Source organism: Nothobranchius furzeri, chromosome 2 (assembly GCF_043380555.1).
Source record: "Nothobranchius furzeri strain GRZ-AD chromosome 2, NfurGRZ-RIMD1, whole genome shotgun sequence".
Classification (NCBI taxonomy): Eukaryota; Metazoa; Chordata; class Actinopteri; order Cyprinodontiformes; family Nothobranchiidae; genus Nothobranchius; species Nothobranchius furzeri.
This window is the reverse complement of record NC_091742.1, coordinates 6274747-6298738: the sequence shown is the minus strand read 5'-3', so window position 1 is coordinate 6298738 and position 23992 is coordinate 6274747. Positions and strand designations below refer to the sequence as shown.

Here is a 23992-nt window from a genome sequence, read left to right as displayed (position 1 = left end):
ATAGCACAGAAACAAATCAAATCAAATGATAGGTAGTCACGCAAATAAGAGCAAACTTTGTTACCCAAGTTAGGGAGAGTCGGCAGGATTTAATGAGCAATGTTGCCCCCTGGTGGCCACATGAGGGTTTTGCTATTTACGAATTAGAAAATATATAAAGAATTAAGAAATCATTTTATTTCTAATTTCTTTTTATTATTCCTGTTCATTTTTATCGTAAAATTTGATTTGTCTCATTTTTTATGACGGAAGTTTTATTTTTCTGTATTTAATTTTAGAAATTGTTACTGTTTTATCGTTTCCATGGAAACTACAAACTAACCTCAATCGTTGTCGTGTGGCTTTGTATTTCGAGAAGCTCTTCAGGAGACTCAAATTGTTTTAGAGACAATAATTTAGAAAACTGCTTCCCGGGAAAATGGCTTTTAACTGGAATAACTATGGGATACCATTTTTACCAGGATACTCGTTTAGAGAGGAAAGGGTAAACTGACACACCTGAAGCTAAAGCTAGCTAGCAAAACAGAATTCTTGATGTAAATGACCGGTAAACAAACACTAAAGTTAGCATTTTGCAGGCTTTTGCTGTTTTTCATTATTCCTTTACTTTTTATTTCTGTAATAGAAATGTCATTGCTATAATTCCTCAGGCATTTGTGGAAAAAAGAAATTACTAATTAGTCATAATTGATAAACATATTTAAACATTGTTGAATGCTTTCAGCTCCATAAAAAAGTTCTGATAACATTTAGAAGAACTGTTACACAAATTATTCACATCTGTAATTTATTCATCTTATTTGTTAATATAAAGCTTTAGTGTGAAATGTCTAGTAACAGCACATTTTTGCAGAAGACGGCTAAAATACTCTTTTACTATGAGATTTTTCTCAACTGCGGGGATTTTACCATCTGTTCTGTAAAACCAACATCAGCAAAACTGATCATTAATCCTTGTGCAAGTTGGCTTGCAATGAATGAAAAACCTTATACACTATATAAGAATACAACTTTTCTAGACCAGTGTTCATTTAAAGAGCAAGTCATCCCCAAATCAACTTTTTTTTCTGATAAACTATATAAATGTGCGTAATCGAGCTGCAGACACATGTAGACAATAGTCTTGCACTTTAGTTAAATTTTTAATTTTCTGCCTAAAACTATCAGTGTTGTGCTCTCTTCAGCTGAAAATTCTGCACTGCATTTGAATTTAAATCTGTCATCGCCATTGGCTAAGAGATACCCTATGGTGTTAGCTGGTACAATATGATGTCACAATGCCGTTGTGAGCCTGTGACTCTTTAAAGAACACAGAGTTTAGTTATTATTCACAGCTGCTAGTGATTGGAAAATTGGTAAATCGAAACCTATAACACCTTTTGGTGCTGGATCACTCAAACTAACCAACTTATTACAGAAAATTACATGGAAATACACCAGTGTCATATTTTTATTCTATGTACTTTGCATCTACAAGCGTCATGCTACATTGTGAAGTTTCGTGTACATGACTTCATAATTTCTGGTGTGATTTAAGTCCACAATAAAGTATTTGTTTCGACAGAAGTCCTCCTTCCACCTACCCCAGACTCTGATCTATAAGAACGGCTTTGCTTTGCCTCGTCGCCCATCCGCTGGCATTGGTCAGGAGCCTCTAGTATCAGAGCAGCTGTCCCAACAGGAGATCAGTGAGCTGTCCTTTGAGAAACCAGACCTTACATATCACTTTGATGACAAGACAGTATACGAAGACTTCATCCCAGCTTATGTGAAATTCGACAAAAAGGTTGAACCTAGAAAATCTGATATGATCATTTATCCATAAAATGTAAATTACTGTTGACAACCATCTGCTTGTATTCTAGGTACTTTGTTTCTTTGCATACTTCTTGGAGGATGTCTGGAATTCACCTGACGAGGATCACCGTATACGCCATGTGGTCATTTATTACTATCTCGAGGATGACAGCATGTGCATCTGGGAGTCCGCAGTGATGAACTCTGGGATATCACAGGGGAAGCGGCTCAAACGCCATCGGGTGCCAAAGAATGACCGTGGAGACTATTACCACTGGAAAGACTTCAACCTTGGTATAGACCTGGAAGTGTATGGATACAAGTACCATCTTACTCACTGTGATACATTCACAAAGGTACATCACTCCTGATTCCTGTTATCATCCCTATGAAACAAGTGTTGTGTGTGAGCCGCTTCTGCAACTAGTCTTTTGGTTTGAGGCTTTTCATTCACTCAACAGGACTTCATGGAACATGAGGGTATAGTTCTGAATGAGCCTGAGCCGATGCCTGAGGATCCTTACATCAAACATCGTCAACTCTCACCACCGCCCCGTATCACTTCACCCACACCCGACATAACTCACCGGTTTCTTACCATGGACCTTAAGGTAAAGGAAAGTCCTTGTTTCCAAGTCACTGCAGCAATAAAACGAGCACATCTGGTGACCTTTACAACTTTAACATGCAGTTGGAGGAGAACAGGCACATAACAAGAATGCTATTTTGTGCAGGATTGTTACTTGTTAATGTTTTGTATATTTTATGGATTTATACTGGCTGTTGCAAGTACAATCGTAGTATGTTCCAAAGGACATCTCATTAAAGAACATTTAAGACTACTTACCTGCAACAAAACCTATATCCAGATTAACTATAATCACTTTATTTCAGCAACTAAAAAGTAAAAAAAAGACTCCAAAATGTCAACCATTTATTATTTTATAAACCTCCACATTGCCATACAATTTTATACTTAGTTACAGTTCAATTTTGTATAATATTTTAAACATTTTTTTTAAATATTTCTGCCTAATTAATGCCGTTATGTTGATTTGATACTGTTGCTGAGGTTTGAAACTGTGTAACATAGTCCACTTTGACATATATGTAACATCCCATTAATACCAAATGTTTAATATTTGACAAATCTGTTTTTAAGAGCTTTAACAGGATTTGTACTTTCCTCAAAAACCTGAATCCTGTACATTTCTTCTGCCCTCTGGTTGAAGCTCTGTGTTGTAGGCAACATGTGCAACTGTATTTTTTTAATAGTTGTTTGAAACCATAATGAAAAAGACTAGGTACATTTTTTTAATTCTAGGTTGACATTAGCCAATTAAAAGAATAATTTCAAGTGAGACAGAACAGTTTCCTGCTACTCTGCCCCCTGTCAGGTACGTTGGCAGATCTGAAGCGTGACTGAGAGGATCTGTTGCCCAGACACGGAGTGATGGAAATAACCAGCGTGGTTATCTCCTGTAGGTTTGGATTGAAGGTTAGAGGGCTGGTAAGCCTGGAGACTCGATACAAAGTCTGGTGAGAACGATGACTGAGTAATGAATGAAACGCCGGCACTTCCTTAAGTAGTGTCAGCGTGATGACGTCAGCCGCCACGTTGGTGGCAGGAATGATGGGACAGAAGTCAGCGGGATGAGTTCGTAACACCCTCTTAGTTGAAAATGGAATTACAACTGTTGCAAACAACCCTGCTGCAGCTAGCGCTAATACAAGCTAACACTAACATGAGCTAACTAATAAAAAAAAAGACATGAAGTAAAAAGATCCCCATTGTTGGACGAAAATATCATTTTAGCATCAGATAACAAAGCCAGGTCACCATCAGTCTGTGATTTTGTAGCCTCCTTTAGCTCCCTCAAACTAGCATAGGCTGCACCGATGTTCACTCTGGTTTAGCTCTTTGCTTCACCTCAAACGACATTATTCTCTTACTTTTACTTCCAGGCTCTGCCATGATGCCAACAATAAAGCTAATTTCTTCTTTTTCCTCATCTTTATTGACGACAGTGTAACCCAGGACACAGTTAGATAACTTAAGATCAGGAATGTTTAGATAGACCAGCAGCTAGGCTCAGCGGGATTACAATAGGGACTAAGGTGGGTGCAAAAGGAAATGGCAGGAGGCAGGAAATGAGCAAAAATGGAAAATATTTAGTTAGAAAAATGTGAAATGAGAATACAATCTTAACAATGCAATACTCAGATCAACAATTCTGAGCCGGCCCAAAATAAACAAAATAAAACCCCAGTCTTATTTTGGACTCAATAGTTGAGTTGTCCTTTTAGTCGTTAGTCAAGTCAAAGCGTCTTTTCAGTTTCAGTTCTTTCTGGTTCAGTGGTTTGAGTTGTTACCACTTGGTGTTCACATTCAGTGAGAAGAGTGATGTGTCTTCAATTGACGTGTCTTTGGGTTCTGGGCAAAGGCTCGCCATCTCCATCTGGAGAGAATCCAGGAATCCGATCCAGTTCTTAATCGGCAAGGATAAAAACTTAGCCAAGATGAGGTATCAATATGAATGCAGCAGTGGACTCCCATCACACGGCTGCTCCAGCTCATACTCTCATCACTTAATGCAACAAATATCCTAAAATAGCTTTTAGGAATTGCCAACAGTGGAGTACAACACGTTTCTGCCTTTAAACTCACCAAGGTGAAACATTAAATCCAGAACAGCTCGTGTACAACCGGTCTCGTTCATGTCCAAGTGCAAAAAGACCATATAACAGGAAACAAAGTGGGAAAGAACGGATCTGACTTCCTCCTTTCAATGTAAACGTTTTTTCATAATAAAAGCAAAAATAAAATTTGATACAGGTAAGAGAAGAGAAAAAGGACGTTTTCTCTGCTGGGTTACCATAGGCAAACTGAAAGGCTAACTGCTAGCATAACAGCTAACTGGCACAAAGCAGGTAAAAAGCTCCCCCTACCCGCTCCACAAAACTAAGTGCAGTATCTGGCCAGCAGCGGGCTGCAGAGTGTTGTCAGATAAGAAACTGGTCAAGTTTATAACTCAACAATCACTAGCTTAAAGTTTAAAAAACTATTTAGTGTTGCTTACAAAAAGATTTTAATTTCCTTATTACAATTTCATTACAGGTGGTTAGTTATTAAAAATTCTAAATAAAAAAAACAAATTTTCAAATATCATATTGTTTTAAAAAAATCTGGCACAACGTTATTTATTATTTATTTCAAATACTAATGATATATTTCTTTGTAATACCAGTTCAGCATTCAGGCTGTTTGATTCTTTGGTCAGGTGCTACGTTTTTATGCCCTGTATGACAAATCGGACACACCTTATGAAGATCCCCGGCCAATGATCATCTACTATTACCTGGTGGACGACACAGTGGAGATCAGTGAGGTCCATGAACACAACAGCGGCTGGAATCCCTCCTCTCGCTTCTTGCGCAGGCAGAAGATCCCCAAGAAGCTGAAATCTGGTGAGATAAAATTAACCAAATGTAGTTTGTGAGACGAGGTATTTCATAAAAAATATTGACACAAAGTGGTGGTGTCAAAATACACCAAATTACACCAAAATACACAACATGTTTTCAACTCCTCTAATAAGTGAAAATAAATGCTTTTTGTCCTGGATAGATTTTCTCATTTTTCTCTCTTTTTAAAATTTGCTTTGTAAGAAACGGCCCCTAGCTGTATAATGGAGCTCACTAAGAAGGATGTAGAGGAGTACTACTCCCCCAAAGACTTCCAGCTGGGTCAAAAGGTCACCCTGCTGAACCATCACTTCTTGCTCTACAACTGTGATGCCTTCACTAAAGACTATTACCAGAAGAACTTCCCAGACATGGAGATGAAACCCACAGAGATACCAGTGAAGAAGGAATCTCCAATTCCAGAGAAGGTCTGGAACACATTCTTCGTATTACTTTGTCAGACTAAAGATATCTGTTGTAACATTAATATTTCTCTCAAACCTTACTTTTTCTGCATCCTGTTGTCAACATGCACAGCACATACCACCCTACAATGGATTCGGTTCTCTTGAAGACTCCCTTCAGAACTGTTTGTCTTTAATTCCCAAGCGTCCTAAAGGGAACCTGCAGAAGATGTTGAAGGGTGACACTGTGTTGCGCTACAGCGCCCGGTTGGTGAGGAAACCTTTGAAATCTCGAATACTTAATGATTAGAATTCTGACATTTCTTTTTGTTTCGACTTGAAAAGCCTTTGCTAACAATCATAAAACAAATAAAGGTGTGGAACACTCATTTAATCAGTAAAGTTAAAGTCCCATAGTTGTCACACACTGGTGTGGTGAAAATTGTCCTCTGCATTTGACCCATCTCTGTGGGGAGCGGTGAACTGCAGCGGTGGCTGCGCTCGGGAACTATTTGGTGATTTAACCCCCCAATCCAACCCCTTAAAGCTAAGTGTGAAGCAGGGAGGCATTGGGTCCCATTTTATTTAGTCTTTGGTATGACTCGACCGGTTTTTGAACTCCAATCTCCCAGTAGCAGGGCGTACACTCTATCACTAGGCCACTGAAGTGGGTAGTATAGCTACACACACTGCAGTTCCCCTCCTAAACTCTAGGTTTTGCTACAGGAAATGTATTAGCTCTACAGAGCAGGAATGGTCCTCAGAGTAAATCAGGAAGTTTAGTTTCAGATGCGCTTGTTTCAGGAACTAGCAGAGTGCCACAACAGAGCAGAGCTTATCGCGGCAGAATTTGGAGTCATATTTCCTGATATTTGGACCTCCCACCTTGGGTTGGATAACAGCAATGTGACTCTAACACTGACTTGCAACGTTGATGTTTTGTCTCCACAAATAACACAAGCCTGGATGAGTTCTGCTGTGTGGTGGAATTGCTAATGCTAACGGTTAGCTTCTACTTGCCCGGACGTTCTTAGCTGTTTCCTGACCGCTAAACCAACAACAGCCTTCTCTGTCAAGATGGGTGAGTCCATGAATGTTCAGCAACAGTGTGACGTAGATCTGTCAGGATCAAGGGCGTCAGTTTGTTTTCAGAATTGCTGGGGACAATAACCATACACTTGAGTGGGGTTTAAAAATTGCTGGGGACAATAAAGAAGGCTAGCACAGGGGTCGGCAATCCGCGGCTCTGGAGCCGCATGCTCTTCCATCCATCTGATGCAACTCTCTGTGCTTGTAAAATAATAAATGGATATTTAAATAAAATGCTTTATATTTTACTGCATTAATTTTACACCTGTATGCCAATTCTAAATGTAGATTGTCTGCGTAAACCTGAACAGGTCCAACCCGGTCTGCGGTGGTTGACCGGTCACGCTTGTGCGTAATCATATAGGCACTTTATGAGCTGAAGAGGATGTGAGATTCTGGGCTTCTCCTCAGACGGCTCCTGGATGTGTCGCCACATTGGAGACAGGAACAAGCACTATTCAGCCAAAGTTTATAATCAGGGAACATTTTCTAAGTGACAAGTCTCTCTGAGAGACGGGGTTTGGAAAACACTCGCTTCAGTGGGAGGAATCTTCCCGCATGTGCACTGCATGGTTCTCTGCGTGGCTCTAGGGTTAATCAAGTTTAATTGTTTCTCTTTGCAACAATCTTCACAGGAAGGCAAAACAGTTAAACGGCAGGTTACATATATTTCCATTTGACTGTTTATTTTGACAGATGAACTCAAGGATGTTGCTCTGTTTGAAAGAATTACCCCGACGCCCTTTGATGCACATGGATGAGCTGACATTTTAATCGTTAACGCACATCGCGGAGGTAAAATATTCCCATCAGAACATCAGAGCTCTTTATACTGGACACTGTGTTCAGCGCGGCTCGGAGCGCCCCGGTGGACAGTGAGCTGAAGATCTGGGGTTCCAGCGCAGTGCAGCGCAGCGCAGAACCACGCGCATGCGATGATTTCCTCCCACTGAAATAGTCTGGAAACCCGGTCTCTCTGAGGGATGTGTCACTTGGAAAGTGTTCTTTTTATGAAATTATGAAACTTTGGCTGAACAGCGCTTGTTCCCGTCTCTAATATGGAGACGCATGAAGCGTATGACATTTGATCACGCACAAAGTTTATGTGGAGCAGAAGCGGTCGGGCCACGGCAGGTGAAATGTTCCTAGCCTATATACATGAAGTGAAACTGTTTAATTGTAACATTAATGTTACTGGACACGCTGGTCTGGTTGGTTAGACCAGTGTTTGAAGTGGAAAACACACACACACACACACACACACACACACACACACACACACCAATTAAAATAATGCTGATAGCGTGGACTAGAAGACAGGTGATGGTTTACGTATTTAAATGATGATCAGGCTGCTGTAAAATGTAATCTCCATCCACATCCAGACACAATTATCCTCTATTCTTTCTCTAGTTGCTCTGCTCTTGTCTGGGCTGATCAGCTGATGGTGCGCGCGCGCCTAACTAGCGGCTGATGCACATTTTACGCATTTGGAGAGATGGACTGGATGCTGTGCGTTTACTGGAAGATGGTCCACTTAACACACGGGTGTAGACTACATATTAATGACAAATGAATGAAAATTAAATTGTGAGTTTTTACTTCATATTTTAGTAATAAAAATGACGGGGGAACACATTTATGACGTCTTTTAAATGAAATTTTCTAGCGCGACCTGCCTGCTTCACTTAAGTCTCTGCTTATTAAGGTCCGTCCAAAATTACCGTGGGAAACGGGTAATAATGGTTCTTTGATGGGAACAGGTTGCCGACCCCTGGTATAAGATCTGAACTGGTAAAACAAAAATCCTCATCAGCAGGCGTTTTTGAAAGTGGGGGGGACACAGCTGCCAATCACAAATTTTGCCGGGGACATGTCCCCGGCGTCCCCGGTTAAAATGACGCCTATGGTCAGGATTTTCAACATTCAGTCAAATTCTACCTTAGTAAACATTAAACTGTAAAATTTAAGAATTTGGATTTTTATGTACTCGGTTTTTAAAAGGTGTGATTCGCTCATTTTTTTTGGTACATTTGCTGTGGTCTTGTAAGTCATACTCTGGGGAAACAAAGCTCCAGTGCACAATTTTCAGGAAGTAGAAGTAAGCTGCATCAGAGTAGAGTTTCAGATGGTGGGATTTGGAGTCTTATTTCCTGATATTTGAACATAACGCCCCAGATTGGATAACAGCACTGGAACATTGATGTTTTATCTCCAAAAATAACACAAACCTGGAGGGGTTTTTCCATGTGGTGGAGTTGCTGATGCTGACATTTACCTTCAAATTCTGGATTTTCACCATCTATTTTCTACCAGAGACTAATTCAGGAGATAAGTGTAGGAGACTATTTTCACATTCAGCCTGCAAGGAAAACTTAGCAACCAATTATAATCAGAAATAATCGTTAAAAAATGGTTTTTCAGTGTTCGACACCTTTAAACTAAAGTATGTTTGATTTTGGTTCCAGGACTCGGTGAATCCTGAGGATGAAGGCCGACAGTTTGTTATGTCGTACTTCCTGTTGGACGACACGATCAGCATTTTTGAGAAACCTGTCTGCAACTCTGGTTTCATCGGTGGGAAATTCCTGAGAAAGACTTGCGTTCCCAAGCCAGGCTCTTCCGTGGAAAAACCAGAGTTCTACTCACCTGTGGACTTTGCCATTGGAGCCACTGTAGAAGGTAGCATTTCAATCCATCCATCCATTTTCATCCACTTATCCGAAGTCGGGTCTCACGGGCAGTAGCCTAAGGTGAGAGGCCCAGACTTCCCTCTCCCCAGCCACTTGGGCCAGCTCCTCCGGGGTAATCCCAAGGCGCTCCCAGGCCAGGTGAGAGACATAGTCCCTCCACCGTGTCCTGGGTCTACCTTTAGGTCTCATCCCGGTTGGATGTGCCCAGAAAACCTCACCAGGGAGGCGTCCAGGAGGCATCCTGACCAGATGCATGAGCCACCTCAACTGGCTCCTCTCGATGTGGAGGAGCAGTGGGTCTACTCCGAGCCCCTCCCGAATGACTGAGCTTCTCACCCTATCTCTAAGGGAGAGCCCAGCCACTCTTCGGAGAAAACTCATTTCGGCCGCTTGTATCCGTGATCTCGTTCTTTCGATCACTACCCAAAGCTCATGACCATAGGTGAGGGTAGGAACGTAGATCAACCGGTAAATCAAAAGCTTCGCCCTCTGACTCAGCTCTCTCTTCACCACGACAGACCGATACAACACCCGCATCACTGCAGATGCAGCACCAATCCACCTATCAATCTCACGCTCCACTTTTCCCTCACTGGTGAACAAGACCCTGAGATACTTAAACTCCTCCACTTGGGGCAGGACCTCATCCCTGACCCGGAGAAGGCATTCTACCCTTTTCCGAATCAAGACCATGGTCTCAGATTTAGAGGAGCTGATTCTCATCCCAGCTGCTTCACACTCGGCTGCGAACCGCTCCAGCGAAAGCTGAAGATCACGGTCTGATGAAGCCAACAGGACCACATCATCTGCAAAAATCAGAGACCTGATCCTCAGGCCACCAAAACGGATGCCCTTCACACCTTGGCTGCGCCTAGAAATCCAGTCCATAAAGGTGATGAACAGAATCGGTGACAAAGGGCAACCTTGGCGGAGTCCAGCTCACACTGGGATGGAGCCCGACTTACTGCCGGCAATGCGGACCAAGCTCTGACACCGGTCATACAGGGACCTAACAGCCCGTATCAGAGGGCCTGGTACCCCATACTCCCGGAGTACTCCCCACAGGGCCCCCGAGGGACACGGTCAAACGCCTTCCCCAAATCCACAAAACACATGGAGACTGGTTGGGCAAATTCCCACACACCCTCCAGGATCCCCCTAAGGGTATAGAGCTGGTCCAGTGTTCCATGGCCAGGACAAAAACCACATTGCTCCTCCTGAATCTGAGGTTCAACAATCCGACGGACCCTCCACTTCAGATTTGACCTAGTGGATTTTCAGAGGTTTTCGGGCTGCTCTTTGTCTGATCCCTCACCTAGGACCTGTTTGCCATGGCTGACCCTACCAGAGGCAGAAAGCCTCAGACAACTTAGCTCCTAGGATCATTGAGACACTCAAACCCCTCCACCACGGTAAGGTGGCAGCCCAGGGAGAGGTAGCATTTCAATGTAATCCCCAAATTCTGAACGTTAATATTTACTCTAAAGTTTCACCAAGATAGACAATGTTTTATAATGAATGCCATACCGAGCTGCATTCACCATTAATGCAGCTGACGGTTTGTTTCCAGTTTTAGGCCATCGCTTTGTGCTGACCGGCGCTGCCCCACAAGTGCTTAAGTACTTGGAGTCAATCTCCAGCAAGATTCCCTCTCACACACTGGATTCTTTGAGACATACACTTGGTGAGAAGATGGCAGAAAACCAACCAGACGAGCAGAACGGTAAGAATCAAATCTGTCTTTATTCCCAACACTCCCACACAAACTGCCTGGTTTAATAAAAAGAATTGTGCATGAATGTAATTCTGCACTTTTGTTTCCTCCTCAACAGGCGAAGAACCAAAATCATCTCCGACATGAACACTGGATTTTATTTCAATGTTTCTGCTTCAAAACACAGAAGAAACACTGAATGTTTAAAAGGTTTGACCTAGTGGATTTTCAAATAAATTTACAAACGGGAACGATGGAAATGATTTTAAAGACAGCATTCTCATCCTGCAGTAGTTCAGTAGCCCCAGTTGTGCTTTATTATTGGCGCTATACTAATAGTATCACTTTGCTTTTCTTCCTAAAAACACATCTGACCCAAAAACAAAATGCTTAGATACTCCAGATAATCCTACAACTTGCTTCAGAAAGTCATTTTATTGAAGACATTTAAGAAGAGAACAAAAACAAAACATGGAATGACAAAGCAGTAAACGTCTGTTGGGCTCTAAGGATTTCCTTGGATTTCATTATCCAGCGCTCAAGCTTAAGTCAATCAATCAATCAATCAATCAAAGCTTTATTTATAAAGCGCCTTCCGCAACCCTGTCAGGAAGCCCAAAGTGCTGAACATGGTACAGTTGTAGGTAAATATATTGAATAAATCAACAATAAAAGCAATTCAAATTACAAAATACAAATTACAAAATACAAATTACAAGATAGATGAAACATTCTGGTACAGGACAAATGTGTGAAACACAATTGGATTGAGTGGATGGATTGAGTGAACCAATGAAAACTGTAAAATAAATCTGTTGTGACCGAGTGCCTGTGACATCACAGGAAGTTCCCGGCCAAAAGCTTGGTGGCCAGCGGGCCGCTGGCTTCACTGAGAAGCTTCAGTCGGGGGCTAACGGTCGTTTAGTTCACCTTCTTATGTGGATTTGAGTTTCTTTGTCCGAGGAGAAACTCCATTCTCAGCTTAAATGACTCTATTTTCATGGTAACCAGCTGGCAAGGAGACACGGGATGGAGAAGTCAAGATCAAGCAGTTCATTAAGATACAACATAAGTGGCAAAACTCACTTGAGTCTCTCTTTAGCGGCTGCAAGGGTTGCTTTGTATTGCCCTTCTTGCGGACGGCCTGTTCGTGTCTGAACTCCCTCCAGCGCCTCAGCTGGAAGCGGATAAACTTCCAGAGGATCCAAGACTGAGTCAAGCACACCAGCAGTAGAACCATCGACATATCTATCTATCTATCTATCTATCTATCTATCTATCTATCTATCTATCTATCTATCTATCTATATATATATATATATATATATATATATATATATATATATATCTATCTATCTATCTATCTATCTATCTATCTATCTATCTATCTATATATATATATATATATATATATATATATATATATATATATATATATATATATATATATATATATGTGGACAATGGGTTTCCATAGACCCCAATAACACGTTTCGGAAAAGAAATGGGAGGTTGCTACCACCGCCATTTTGACCGTGTCACAGGTTCCGTCAAGCCCAGACAATTCCACAAAAGGGAAGAGAGGTGGAGCTGAGGGTGGGGCTGTAAGGCTGGAATCAAATGACGACACCCGGTTGAACTAGCTACAAGCTAACCTGAAGCTAATCCAAAGCTAACGCGGAGATGGGAGCTAAGCTAATGGAGGTAGCTACCTAGCTACAACCAGAGCTAACTCTGTGGAACACCAGCGACCTGAAGCTCACACGGAGTTTGTGTGGAGGTTTGCGGCGCTTTTTCATGCAAACCATCTTTCTGTGGATAAAAAAGTATTAAATCGTTAAGTTTATAAGTTATTTCCTTAATGAAAATATGTTTTCCTTTGAGCAAGTTTTCAATATTATTAACGTACCGTATTTCCGGACTATAAGTCGCTCCGGAATATAAGTCGCACCAGCCATAAAAAGTATAATGAAGAAGAAAAAAACACATATATATGGATCATTTTGATTTAAAATTAATCAAATAGTACTAAATCGTAAAACTATCAGTTATTTTACATGGCAATTGCGCTCTCTGGTGGACCCGTTAATAATATGCATGTCACATCTACAAAGTTACGTAGCAGAAACACTTCCTGCAAATTCTTTTCAAAATGAAACGCTCATTTTGGCGTTCGCAGCAGAGGAAATGGACCTTTTTCTCATATTCTTTTAGCTAAAAACACATTTAAAACTGTATTTATACAGTGTTAAACATAATAGTTGTCTGGAATCAAAGTGCTAAACTCAGCTAGCTACAGCAACAAACTGTGGTTTTAATTAGTATATGAGAAGGGATTTTGTCGCCCTCCAGTGTCGAAGAGTCGGAACAACTGTCCGGTTCTGTTAAATAATTGAAACAAAAATATTTTTGCCTCTTAAAAAAATCCTTTTTTTTTCTTGTCTGCTTTTGAACGGTGGTGCAGTGGTTAGAGCTGTTGCCTTGCAGCAAGAAGGTCCTGGGTTCACTTCCCTGCCTGGGATCTTTCTGCATGGAGTTTGCATGTTCTCCCTGTGCATGCGTGGGTTCTCCGGCTTCCCCCCATAGTCCAAAAACATGACTATTAGGTTAATTGGTCTGTCTAAATTGTCCTTAGGTGTGTGTGTGTGTGTGTGTGTGTGTGTGTGTGTGTGTGTGTGTGTGTGTGTGTGTGTGTGTGTGTGTGTGTGTGTGTGTGTGTGTGTGTGTGTGTGTGTGTGTGTGATTGTTTGTCTTGTGTGTCTCTGTGTTGCCCTGTGATGGACTGGCTCTCTGTCCAGGGTGTACCCCGCCTGATTGCCCATTGACCACTGGAGATGGGCACCAGCCCCTCCGCGACCCTACATGGACAAAGCGGGTTCAGACAATGGATGGATGGTCTACTTTTGAATATTTAATTTAAAAAGCAGAAGTTGACTAGTGAGCTACATTAATAAAGTTACAACTGTTACTTAGTATACACTTTTCCTGTGTTTTCTTTCAAAATAAAACACCATGACTTTTTGATGGTAACAACAGGATAGGTAGCTAGCCTGGAAATCCAGACTAAATAAATATATTAAACTTTGTAAAACAAGAATTTGGTCTAGTTCACTAGGCTAGGATAACTCGTTTTAACAGTCTTTTCTAGCTGAAAGCACAATAAAAACTGTATATGTGTTAAACATGATGCTTGAATAGAGTTAAAGCCAGCTAGCTAGAGTGCAACAAGCTTGCCATTTTTATTGATTTTTATGAACGAGGTGAATTGTTGCCCTCCAGACACATAGTGCATATTACAGTGCCTAAAAATACAACCGTTGTTTTTTACTAAAAATGAAATATAATTTGTGGTCCGGGCTAAGCCCAGGTGTTCCTTAAAGGCTGGAGACGCCGTTGGTTTTCAGGTAAACTTTGAAATTCCTATGAAACACATTTGATTTTGTAAATATTTAAGAAAATTAAAGCTGCAATTATTAGTGTGCACAATTACGGCATATTCTCTTAAAACACGAATATAAACAATAATTTAATTAATAATCAAAAGAGTAATGTATTACCACGACTCGTGTGAAATAGCGCATCGTCGGCTTTTGGGCCCTCGCGGCTTCCTTACAACGTGATAACAGAAGGTCAATCATGGCTGCCTACACGAAGGGACTCAATGAATGTTTAGGTTCACTAAGATTATGTCGGAATTTGCAGCTTCATAATGAACGTATGTATATTAAAAACGTTTCCAACTTTCTCGTATTTTGTCACAATTAAACAAGACAGTGCTAAATAGTGATTTGTTTCATTTGTATGTCCGTAATATGCCTACGAAGCTAATGCTAGTATGTGAACTAGCTAGCAGACACAATAAAACGATATTTTACCTTCATGTTTTCAGGGTTTCTGTCTTCGTCTGCGTGTCTTCATGCGGACAACCAACCGACTAAGTTTGTCCCCCCGTCCAAGCCCGTTGTTGTAGATAAAACTCAGACTGTGGCGTCTGTGCGGAAGTAAGACTGTCAAGAATATAGACATTAATGTAGACACGTTTGCGGTGTTTTTTAAACTCCCTTCTTTTGTATTTTTCTTTTTTTCAGGTTTCTGAGCCCAGAGTTTATTCCTCCCAGACAAAGGACGGACCCACTAAAGTTTTTTATTGAAAGGAAGGACATGATTAGAAGGAGGAAAGTACTCAATATCCCTGAGTTTTATGTTGGTAAGAACACTAATGACGTTTCAGGGATTTGTGATTGACAAAATCATTTAATATGCTCCCCCTGGACAATGCATTATTTCAGTTTATTTTAGACAATTCATTATTATTACTATCTGTGATATTGAGCTGTTTCTTCTTAAAACAAATATTTATTTTCAAGTTAGAATAAAAGAGTAACAACTGGAGGACAATGGAATGAAAAAAATAGCACCTGTTACACTCAACTAGTTTAAGTGCTCCAGCTCCTTTGTTTTATCAAAAATTATTTTTAGTTGCCATTGCTGGTTAAAAAAATTTAAAATACAGTTTTGTAGAAACTGTAACAAATTATTAAATAATTATATTATTATTATTATATAAATATTTTAAATTTGAATGTTTTTACAACCTTTTGAAAAAAATTAGGGATGGACAATATATCGGCATCAATATCAGTTATCGGCCGATGTCAGTCATTTTTTAACATATTGGTATCGGTCCGATAAATAAAACCGGGCCAATATTAACAACAGATACTTTTTCCATCTTGTCTCCATTTGTTTATCTGTTTCAGAGGGTGAGGGGGTGATGTGTGATTGTTTAGTTAAGTGACAGTGAATGGAATCATCTCAGAAGCGTAAATGTGTGTTATGTGTACAAAATAATGTAAATTCAGCTTTAATAATTTCCATTCTATACAAAATCTCCTGATTTTAGAAGCATTAATGTCAGTATATCGGCATCAGCAAATATCGGCCATAACTGATCTTAATATATCGGTATCGGCCCAAAAATTTCATATCGGTGCATCACTAAGAAAATGATACGATACATCTCAAGGGGTTATCCTTTTAATAAATGTAAAATTTCAATTGCAGTACAGCACCGTACGCACAAGAAGAAATTATTAAAAAAATCTTAATTTCTTTGAGGGAATATTTTACTAGTTATTAAATGTGATCATCTGCACACTGTAAGGCCATGCAACCACTTTCTGCACACTTTAAATACTCTTAACATTCATCCCTGTGATGTTAAAGAGTCTAATTCTGCTTTCAGCAGAGAGATTGCTACAAGCACAGTTCTTACGGGTCCTCAAAATTCTAAAAAGTGCTCGAATTTTTAAGAATTCCCATTGCTCTCACTGAAACTGGAAATAGCGAGGGTGCTCAATAATTACGTGTGTGCAAATCAACTAGGCTGCCCTTTGTCACCGGTTCTGTTCATTACCTTTATGGACAGAATTTCTAGGCGCAGCCATGGTGTGGAGTGTGTCGAGTTTGGTGGCAGGAGAATCTCGTCTCTGCTTTTTTGCGGATGATGTGGTCCTCCTAGCTTCATCCAGCTCTGACCTTCAGCTCTTGCTGGGTAGGTTCGCGGCCGAGTGTGAAGCGACTGGGATGAGGATCAGCACCTCCAAATCTGAGACCATGGTTCTCGACCGGAAAAGGGTGACTTGCCAACTCCGGGTCGGGAGAGAGGTCTTACCTCAAGCGGAGGAGTTTAAGTATCGCAGGGTCTTGTTCACGAGTGAGGGTAGGAGGGATCGGGAGATCGACAGGCGGATTGGTTCGGCGTCTGCAGTGATGCGGACGCTGAGCCGATCTGTCGTGGTGAAGAGGGAGCTGAGCCAGAAAGCCAGGCTCTGGATTTACCGGTCGATCTACGTCCCAATCCTCACCTATGGTCACGAGCTTTGGGTAATGACCGAAAGAACGAGATCGCGGATACAAGCGGCCGAAATGAGTTTCCTCCGTAGGGTGGCCGGGCTCAGCCTTAGAGATAGGGTGAGGAGCTCGGACATTCGGGAGGGACTCTGAGTAGAACCGCTGCTCCTCCGGATCTAAAGGAGTCAGTTGAGGTGGTTTGGGCATCTGGTCAGGATGCCTCCTGGACGCCTCCCTGGGGAGGTGTTTCTGGCATGTCCTGCCGGCAGGAGGCCCCCGGGTCGACCCAGGACACGTTGGAGAGGTTACATCTCCAATCTGGTCCGGGAACGCCTTGGGTTCCTGCCGGAGGAGCTGGTGGAGGTGGCCGGGGAGAGGATGGTCTGGAGCTCCCTAGTTGGGATGCTGCCTCCGCGACCCGGACCCGTATAAGCGGAGGAAGACGACGACAAATCATCACCTTAAAAATTCTTGATTTCAATATTAACAGAGATGTAAGAACCCAGAACGATGACATCACTGAACGATTATCAAAATACTGTGGGGGAAAAGCAAAACAAAAGAACCAATGTCAATTTTTTTTTCATTATACCAGCAGTTTACATTAAAATGATGATAAAATAAGTGTTAAAGTATCACAGCTATCTCAAACTATATTCAGAACTGCTTCTTGGTTCTCAGTCTCCAAGAGTTCTTGGCTTCAGCTTTTGAATCGATTTCACTGTAATCTGTGCCCACATGTAACATTATCTCACTATTTTGCAGGAAGTATCCTTGCAGTGACCATGGCTGATCCAAACGCTAGTGGGAAAGCAAACCGCTTTGTTGGTATTTGTGTCCAGAGGGGAGGAAAAGGCCTGGGCGCCACATTTATTCTGAGGAACATCATTAATAGTCAAGGTAAGATCTGACTTGTAACCAACCACTCATATGAAAATAACACTCTGTAATTGTCTCTTGCATATTTGGGTATTTTTGTATGTTGTAAATATTTACAACATCACATTTTTTGTGTGTCCACTATTATAACTAATCTGCTCCCAATATTTGTGAGTCAGGCTAGTCTAAAGGTAAAGGTGTGTGTGCGTGTGTGTCGTAGGTGTGGAGATCTGCTACGAGCTGTACAGCCCTCGTGTTCAGAAAATAGAAGTGCTGAAGCTGGAGAAAAGACTGGATGACAACCTGATGTACCTGAGGGACGCTTTGCCTGAATACAGCACCGTGGACCCAGAAATGAAGCCGGTGCCTTTCTCTCCCGCTGGAGAGGTGCCTGTTAACAAGGTGAGAGAGCTTTAGGATGAAACCCAACAGTACTTCAGCTGCATTTATTACTACTTTCGTTATAGAATCAACTGTTCCGGGTTTTTCTGCTGCTGATGGCTGACATGTGCTGCCAATTTTATTGGGCCAATTATTACAGCCGTTACCTACAAGTTTTTGTCTTGTTTGCGTGGTAAAATGTCACTAATCACGTGGATGCACAACATTTATGAATCTAATGAGTTTTTAAACACTGAATTTAACCAACAAATGAATAAACCGACCAAGTGTTTAAAGGAGCTTTGGCTTGCTTCTAGCTAGGCCTGGGACGATAACGCATTTTGGTGGACGATATATTGTCCAACATATTATTGACGATAAACAATGTCATTGTTGACATTATTGAGACCAAAATAGCCACTTATGTAATGTTAATACTAATACAAGTACACCCTTTAAAATGCAACAATTAAAGCTTTATTTAATATTGGAATGTCCAGAACCAGAACTTCTAAATAAATTAATAAAACAAACAAAAAATAAAAGGACTTTCACACTCTTAGGAAACATTGCATCAAAAACAATAAAATAGACCCCGTCTCTCCAAAACAATAAATACAATGGCCTATCCAGTGTCATCGACCAAAACTGCACTTCAATAATGATACTAAATGATAATAATAGATTTGTACATTTCTTAACCTCGATATATTGAGTTCATTTTCATCTATCGTACGATTAATTGATTGATTGATTGATTATCATCCCAGCCCTACTTCTAGAGTCCGTCCCTGCTGTGCGTTTGTCTTTTAACATCTTAGTAAAACAGCTAAAATGTCTCCTCAGTCTTCATTATTGTCTACAGGAGCGATTCATCGCTAATAACAAATCAGCTGTGTTCATGATCTAAAACATGCAGGAAACGTGCTGGAAGCAGACTGCAGGGCTGGTATGTCAGCTCCACTTACACCTAACAGGGACTGGTCCACTACTCTGAAGTTGCAAGTGCGGTATTCTGCCATCAGGGGGGCGATGGAGGTCAGAACTCTGTAAAGGGTCATTTAGCACATACTGGCTCAAGAAAATGGTTTAAAAACATGAAAAAGTTTTGTATTATAGATTGAAAGTTACAAAACTGGTGGATAAAAACAAACGTCAGCTTATAGAAATGTTCGAGGATTTGTTATTTTCACACATCAAGCATCTAAATAAAATAAGCATTAGAATATAAATAATAAAACTAAGAAATATAAACAATAAAACGTATACAAACTAAATAAAATGGGGCCTAAAACACTCATTTCTGAGGCTTCCTAAAGATGTGCCTGACTTTAAATCAGCTCTAGTAAGGAGGACTATCTGCCGACCGATACGTCAGATTCTCCCTAGTAATGATTCTTGTTTATGTGGTGAACTTGTCTACGTTTTGGTGTGTTCTCATTTTAAAACTTGTCTTTATACCAGCTCAAAGTCAAAATGCGTCCGAAGCCATGGTCCAAACACTGGGAACGGCCCACGTTCAACATCCAGGGCATCCGCTTCGACCTCTGCATGACACCCAGACAGACGGAGTTCGTCCAGAAGAAGTACGGGCAGCCTTGGGTGGAGTACGACATGCTGAAGGAGTACGACACCTCCGAGCTGGAGGTGAAGATTCTCAAGGAGGTCCAGCAGGAGCTGAGCAAGTGAGGGAGATCCACCTAAACCACAGAGCGGACTTTTTCTGGGAATGACTGGAAACGTTTGTGGGTGTAACAACTGACTTGGTTGGGAAGCTGTTTTAGGAGCGGTGGGCAATTTTGGCCACTTCGCCACATTCCCGTTTTAGCCGCTCTGATATCTGTGCAAATAAAAACTGGTTTCATAAAGATAAATAAGAAGTCCAATTTATTGTCTTTTTCGCTTCTCTTTTGCCAATTTCTTCAATGTTTCCGGTTCTAGAACTTGTCGTTTTAGTCTTTCCACCTTGACATTTAATCTTTTAGTTTACCAAAGTAAATCAGAAGAAAGATTAGCCAAAGCTACATTCTGTCTTCTAGATTCTCTCAAAACTTATTTCACAGAAGCAGTTCAGGAAAACCAGGACGAATAAAACATGTAGATCTGATTAGTAACACTAGGTGGCGCTGCTCCTTCACTGTTGTTGCACACATCAGCGGTTACATAATTGACTTGGAGGTTTTTGAGGAGAAACCTCCAAGGTAAGAAAAACGATGCATTATTTAAACAAGCAGGATGTTGCAGGTTTGTGCTTCAAATTTTGAATAAGCGAATAGTAAATCTCACTAGGCTTTTGTGTTTTTAGGAGTTGTTTATTTTTAGTAAACCTGCTGTTAAAAGAAAAGTCTCAAAGTGCTGTTTTGGAAAAAGTCAAGTCAGACCAAAGACACCCGGTTGTGTTTTACTGCTGTGGATGGAAAGTTGCGGTGCTGAGATGGTGTGTTTGAGCGTCAGTTGAGTAGTATAAAAACACTTGGGCTCCTTATGTCTGTGTGTGTGTGTGTGTGCATGTGCATAAACACACCAAACGACTCCCTGCACTCTAATTTCTCCATATTACAGGATGAGACATGGAGAAAATGGTCTCTAATACAGGAGAAGCAGATGTTTGTTGGGCTCATTATGGACCACACAGATTCCCAGCAGCGCGGAGATGCTGAGGAGCAACAAGAGTGATTATTTGAGCTATGCTTAGTGTCATGCAGGCAAGCTTTTGGAAGAGTTGAAACTTCTACACCTGTAAGGTTTGGCTCCATTAAAGCGGTCCGTTTCATTCGCTCCCCGTCCAGCTGGAGCTGACCTTCAGAAAAGAAAAACACAGCAGCTCCATCTGCATCTAAGTGGCCGTCCTGCACATTGTCATTACCCTACCCACTGAACCAGCTGGCCCTTTCACCTTTTCATTTCTCACTCTCAGTATTTCTGCTCGGTGATGGATGTTCTCGTGTGGAGGCAGTAACAGAAATGTTTATCCTACTGCACATTACCGAGCCTTCAGAGGCATTCCACTGGTAACACCACTGGACTGGTAAACCAGTTTAAACCACAGTTACTCAGTCTCAGTTGGAAGGAAATGTGTGTGTGTGTGTGTGCACGCGCTCTAAGCCTGTCTGCTTGTCTGTACGTGCCTCCCATGCCCTCAGGTTGACTTTTCTGCACCTGGAGTGAAGTTAGAGTGCCTTGGCTGGGAGCGGAAGATCAAACACCAGTTGATTCTCTCTCTCTCTGTCTCTCTCTCACCCACCCACCCACACACACACACACATGCATGCACACACGTTTGTAAACTTGCAGACAAGCTATCACATCACCCTGCACCAGTGCTTTTAAGTGGGCCGGCACGCAGTAGCGCCACCTCTGATTTTGACCTCTCATCCTACCAGGTACGGTGCACAATGGTAGTTTTTCTGGTCAGTTATTAGTGGAAATTTCCGAGGTTTCTGGGAAAATATCTGTCGGTCCTCAAACACCAGCCACCCACAGTCCCCCCCGACATGCCGGACGAGTGCTACATGAGGGGCCGCTTTTGCACAAAAGGTGCATCACTGCCGTAACGGCCATTATTCCCCCCTTCTCCACACCTTCCAACTGTAGATATCTGGGGCAATCCAACCTTGATCACCATTTGCATCTGTTGAGGAATCACGGTTTAAACTTGAGACCATACGCCCAAGTGTAAAGCACGGTGGGCTGATGATGGCTACAGTGCCGCACCACTAAGAAGGTCAGTGCAGGAATGCAGGGAGGGATGTTCTCTTCTAATCAGTCTAACTCCCTTTCGCCGGCGCTCCCCAAGCCTTCATCTCCATCCCTCTCCTGTGGGAGTTCTAGCTGAAGTCTTTGAAAAGGAGCCAGGTTGATGAACCGGAGAGGATGTGACACGGAGTGTGAAGCAACTCCCACAGGTGGAGAGTCGGGGGTAATGTCTTCACTTCTTTGTCTCCATCTTGCATGATTTCCTGCTCTTCTGTTTGCAGGCTTGGAGAAATTAGTTTCACTCTCTGTGCCTACGTCAGTGTGAACTGTGTTTGGGCTGTCTGTGGGGAAGACAAGTGGAACTGGATACCAGGCCACCCATAGGCCCCAGGTAAATTACACCCCACCAGTGTGTGTGTGTGTGTGTGTGTGTGAGAGTGTGTGTGTGTGTGTGTGTGCGCGCGCAGCTCAGGGCCACCCGTAGTCCAAGGTAAATTACACACTTGAGTTTCACCAGATGCTTCCAGTGAAACGACACGACCGTCTGCTCCTCCGACTGTCCCACGGGGTTGGCGGGGGTTCCCGCTGCCATCACTCTGTCTGTTACACACACACATCCTGACAGAGCAACAGCTGTTTGGAAACAGTACATGGCAAGCAGCTGATAGCTGAAGTCAAACAGTCACACATCACAATTATTGTGAGAATGTCGTCTAGAGTGCAGCGTGTCTATGTTATGGTGAGGGGTTCGTTTCCAGTTGGATCCTTTCCAGATTAAAGTTTGTCAGATTTCCATTTATGTCTAACCATGTTTGAGTTTAGGAAGCAGCAGAAGGACAAAGGCCAGTCAGTCTTTCAAGTTAGCAGTAGGATAAACTGCACTACATAAAGTCATTTGTGGAATTGTGGACATCCACATGTAGCCAGGTATCCCACAAAATGACAATATTTTCATAAGGTAAATTTGGCCTGTGATCCACACGAAAGTGTACATACACTGAACAAAAATATAAACGCAACACCTTTGTTTTTGCTCCCGTTTTTCATGAGATGGACTTAAACATCTAAAATTTATTCCAGATACACAGTATTACCATTCCTCTCAAACACTGTTCACAAATCAGTCTAAATGTGTGATAATGAGCACTTCTGCTTTGCTGAGATAATCCATCCCTTCTCACAGGTGTGCCACATCAAGATGCTGATCCGACATCATGAGTAGTGCACAGGTGTACCTTATACTGCCCACAATAAAAGGCCACCCTGGAATGTGCAGTTTTGTCTCCCAGCAAAATGCCACAGATGCCACAAGCATTGAGGGAGTGTGCAATTGTCATGCTGACAGCAGGAATGTCAACCAGATCAGTTGCTCGTGCATTGAATGTTCATTTCTCCACCATAAGCCGTCTCCAAAGGCGTTTCAGAGAATATGGCAGTACATCCAACCGGCCTCACAACTGCAGACGACATGTAACCACACCAGCCCAGGACCTCCACATCCAGCAGGTTCACCTCCAAGATCGTCTGAGACCAGCCACTCAGACAGCTGCTGAAAAAATTGGTTTGCATAACCAAACAATTTCTGTACAAACTGTCAGAAACCATCTCAGGGAAGCTCAACTGCATGCTCGTCGTCCTCATTGGGATCTTGACCTGACTCCAGCTCGTTGCTGTAACAGACTTGAGTAGGCAAAGGCTCACATTCAATGGCGTCTGGCACGTTGGAGAGGTGTTCTCTTCACGGATAAATCTCGGTTTACATCTTTCAGGGCAGATGGCAGACAGCGTGTGTGGGGTCGTGTGGGTGAGCGCTTTGCTGATGTCAATGTTGTGGATGGAGTGACCCATGGTGGAGGTGGGGTTATGGTATGGGCAGGCATCTGTTATGGATGAAGAACACAGGTGCATTTTGTTGATGGCATTTTGAATGCACAGAGATACCGTGATGAGATCCTGAGGCCCACTGTTGTGCCGTACATCCATGAACATCACCTCATGTTTCAGCAAGATAATGCACGGCC

The 23992-nt window shown here is 42.0% G+C and overlaps 2 protein-coding genes across 2 annotated transcripts; both read left to right on the top strand.

Annotated features, from left to right (window-relative positions):
• The first annotated feature begins 276 nt into the window (after window positions 1–276).
• efhc1 (EF-hand domain (C-terminal) containing 1) lies at window positions 277–11410 on the top strand. Its single transcript, XM_015947389.3, has 10 exons — window positions 277–484; window positions 1565–1786; window positions 1866–2153; window positions 2259–2408; window positions 5079–5265; window positions 5467–5690; window positions 5800–5937; window positions 9224–9437; window positions 11019–11171; window positions 11281–11410. Exons 1-10 carry the CDS (start codon window positions 419–421, stop codon window positions 11307–11309), a joined length of 1671 nt encoding a protein of 556 aa, XP_015802875.3. The 5' UTR covers window positions 277–418; the 3' UTR covers window positions 11310–11410.
• A 3331-nt stretch (window positions 11411–14741) lies between these two features.
• mrpl19 (mitochondrial ribosomal protein L19) lies at window positions 14742–20149 on the top strand. Its single transcript, XM_015947388.3, has 6 exons — window positions 14742–14877; window positions 15052–15163; window positions 15251–15369; window positions 17781–17915; window positions 18115–18296; window positions 19740–20149. Exons 1-6 carry the CDS (start codon window positions 14799–14801, stop codon window positions 19962–19964), a joined length of 852 nt encoding a protein of 283 aa, XP_015802874.3. The 5' UTR covers window positions 14742–14798; the 3' UTR covers window positions 19965–20149.
• The last annotated feature ends 3843 nt before the right edge of the window (window positions 20150–23992 follow it).

Excerpts from the sequence above, each read along its gene's own strand:
- efhc1 (XM_015947389.3), top strand. The coding sequence starts at position 419 with ATGGCTTTTAACTGGAATAACTATGGGATACCATTTTTACCAGGATAC. Across the intron at positions 485-1,564 it reads ACTCGTTTAGAGAGGAAAGG|AAGTCCTCCTTCCACCTACC; the intron begins GTAAACTGACAC and ends TTGTTTCGACAG. Across the intron at positions 1,787-1,865 it reads ATGTGAAATTCGACAAAAAG|GTACTTTGTTTCTTTGCATA; the intron begins GTTGAACCTAGA and ends CTTGTATTCTAG.
- mrpl19 (XM_015947388.3), top strand. The coding sequence starts at position 14,799 with ATGGCTGCCTACACGAAGGGACTCAATGAATGTTTAGGTTCACTAAGA. Across the intron at positions 15,164-15,250 it reads ACTGTGGCGTCTGTGCGGAA|GTTTCTGAGCCCAGAGTTTA; the intron begins GTAAGACTGTCA and ends TCTTTTTTTCAG. Across the intron at positions 17,916-18,114 it reads GAACATCATTAATAGTCAAG|GTGTGGAGATCTGCTACGAG; the intron begins GTAAGATCTGAC and ends TGTGTGTCGTAG.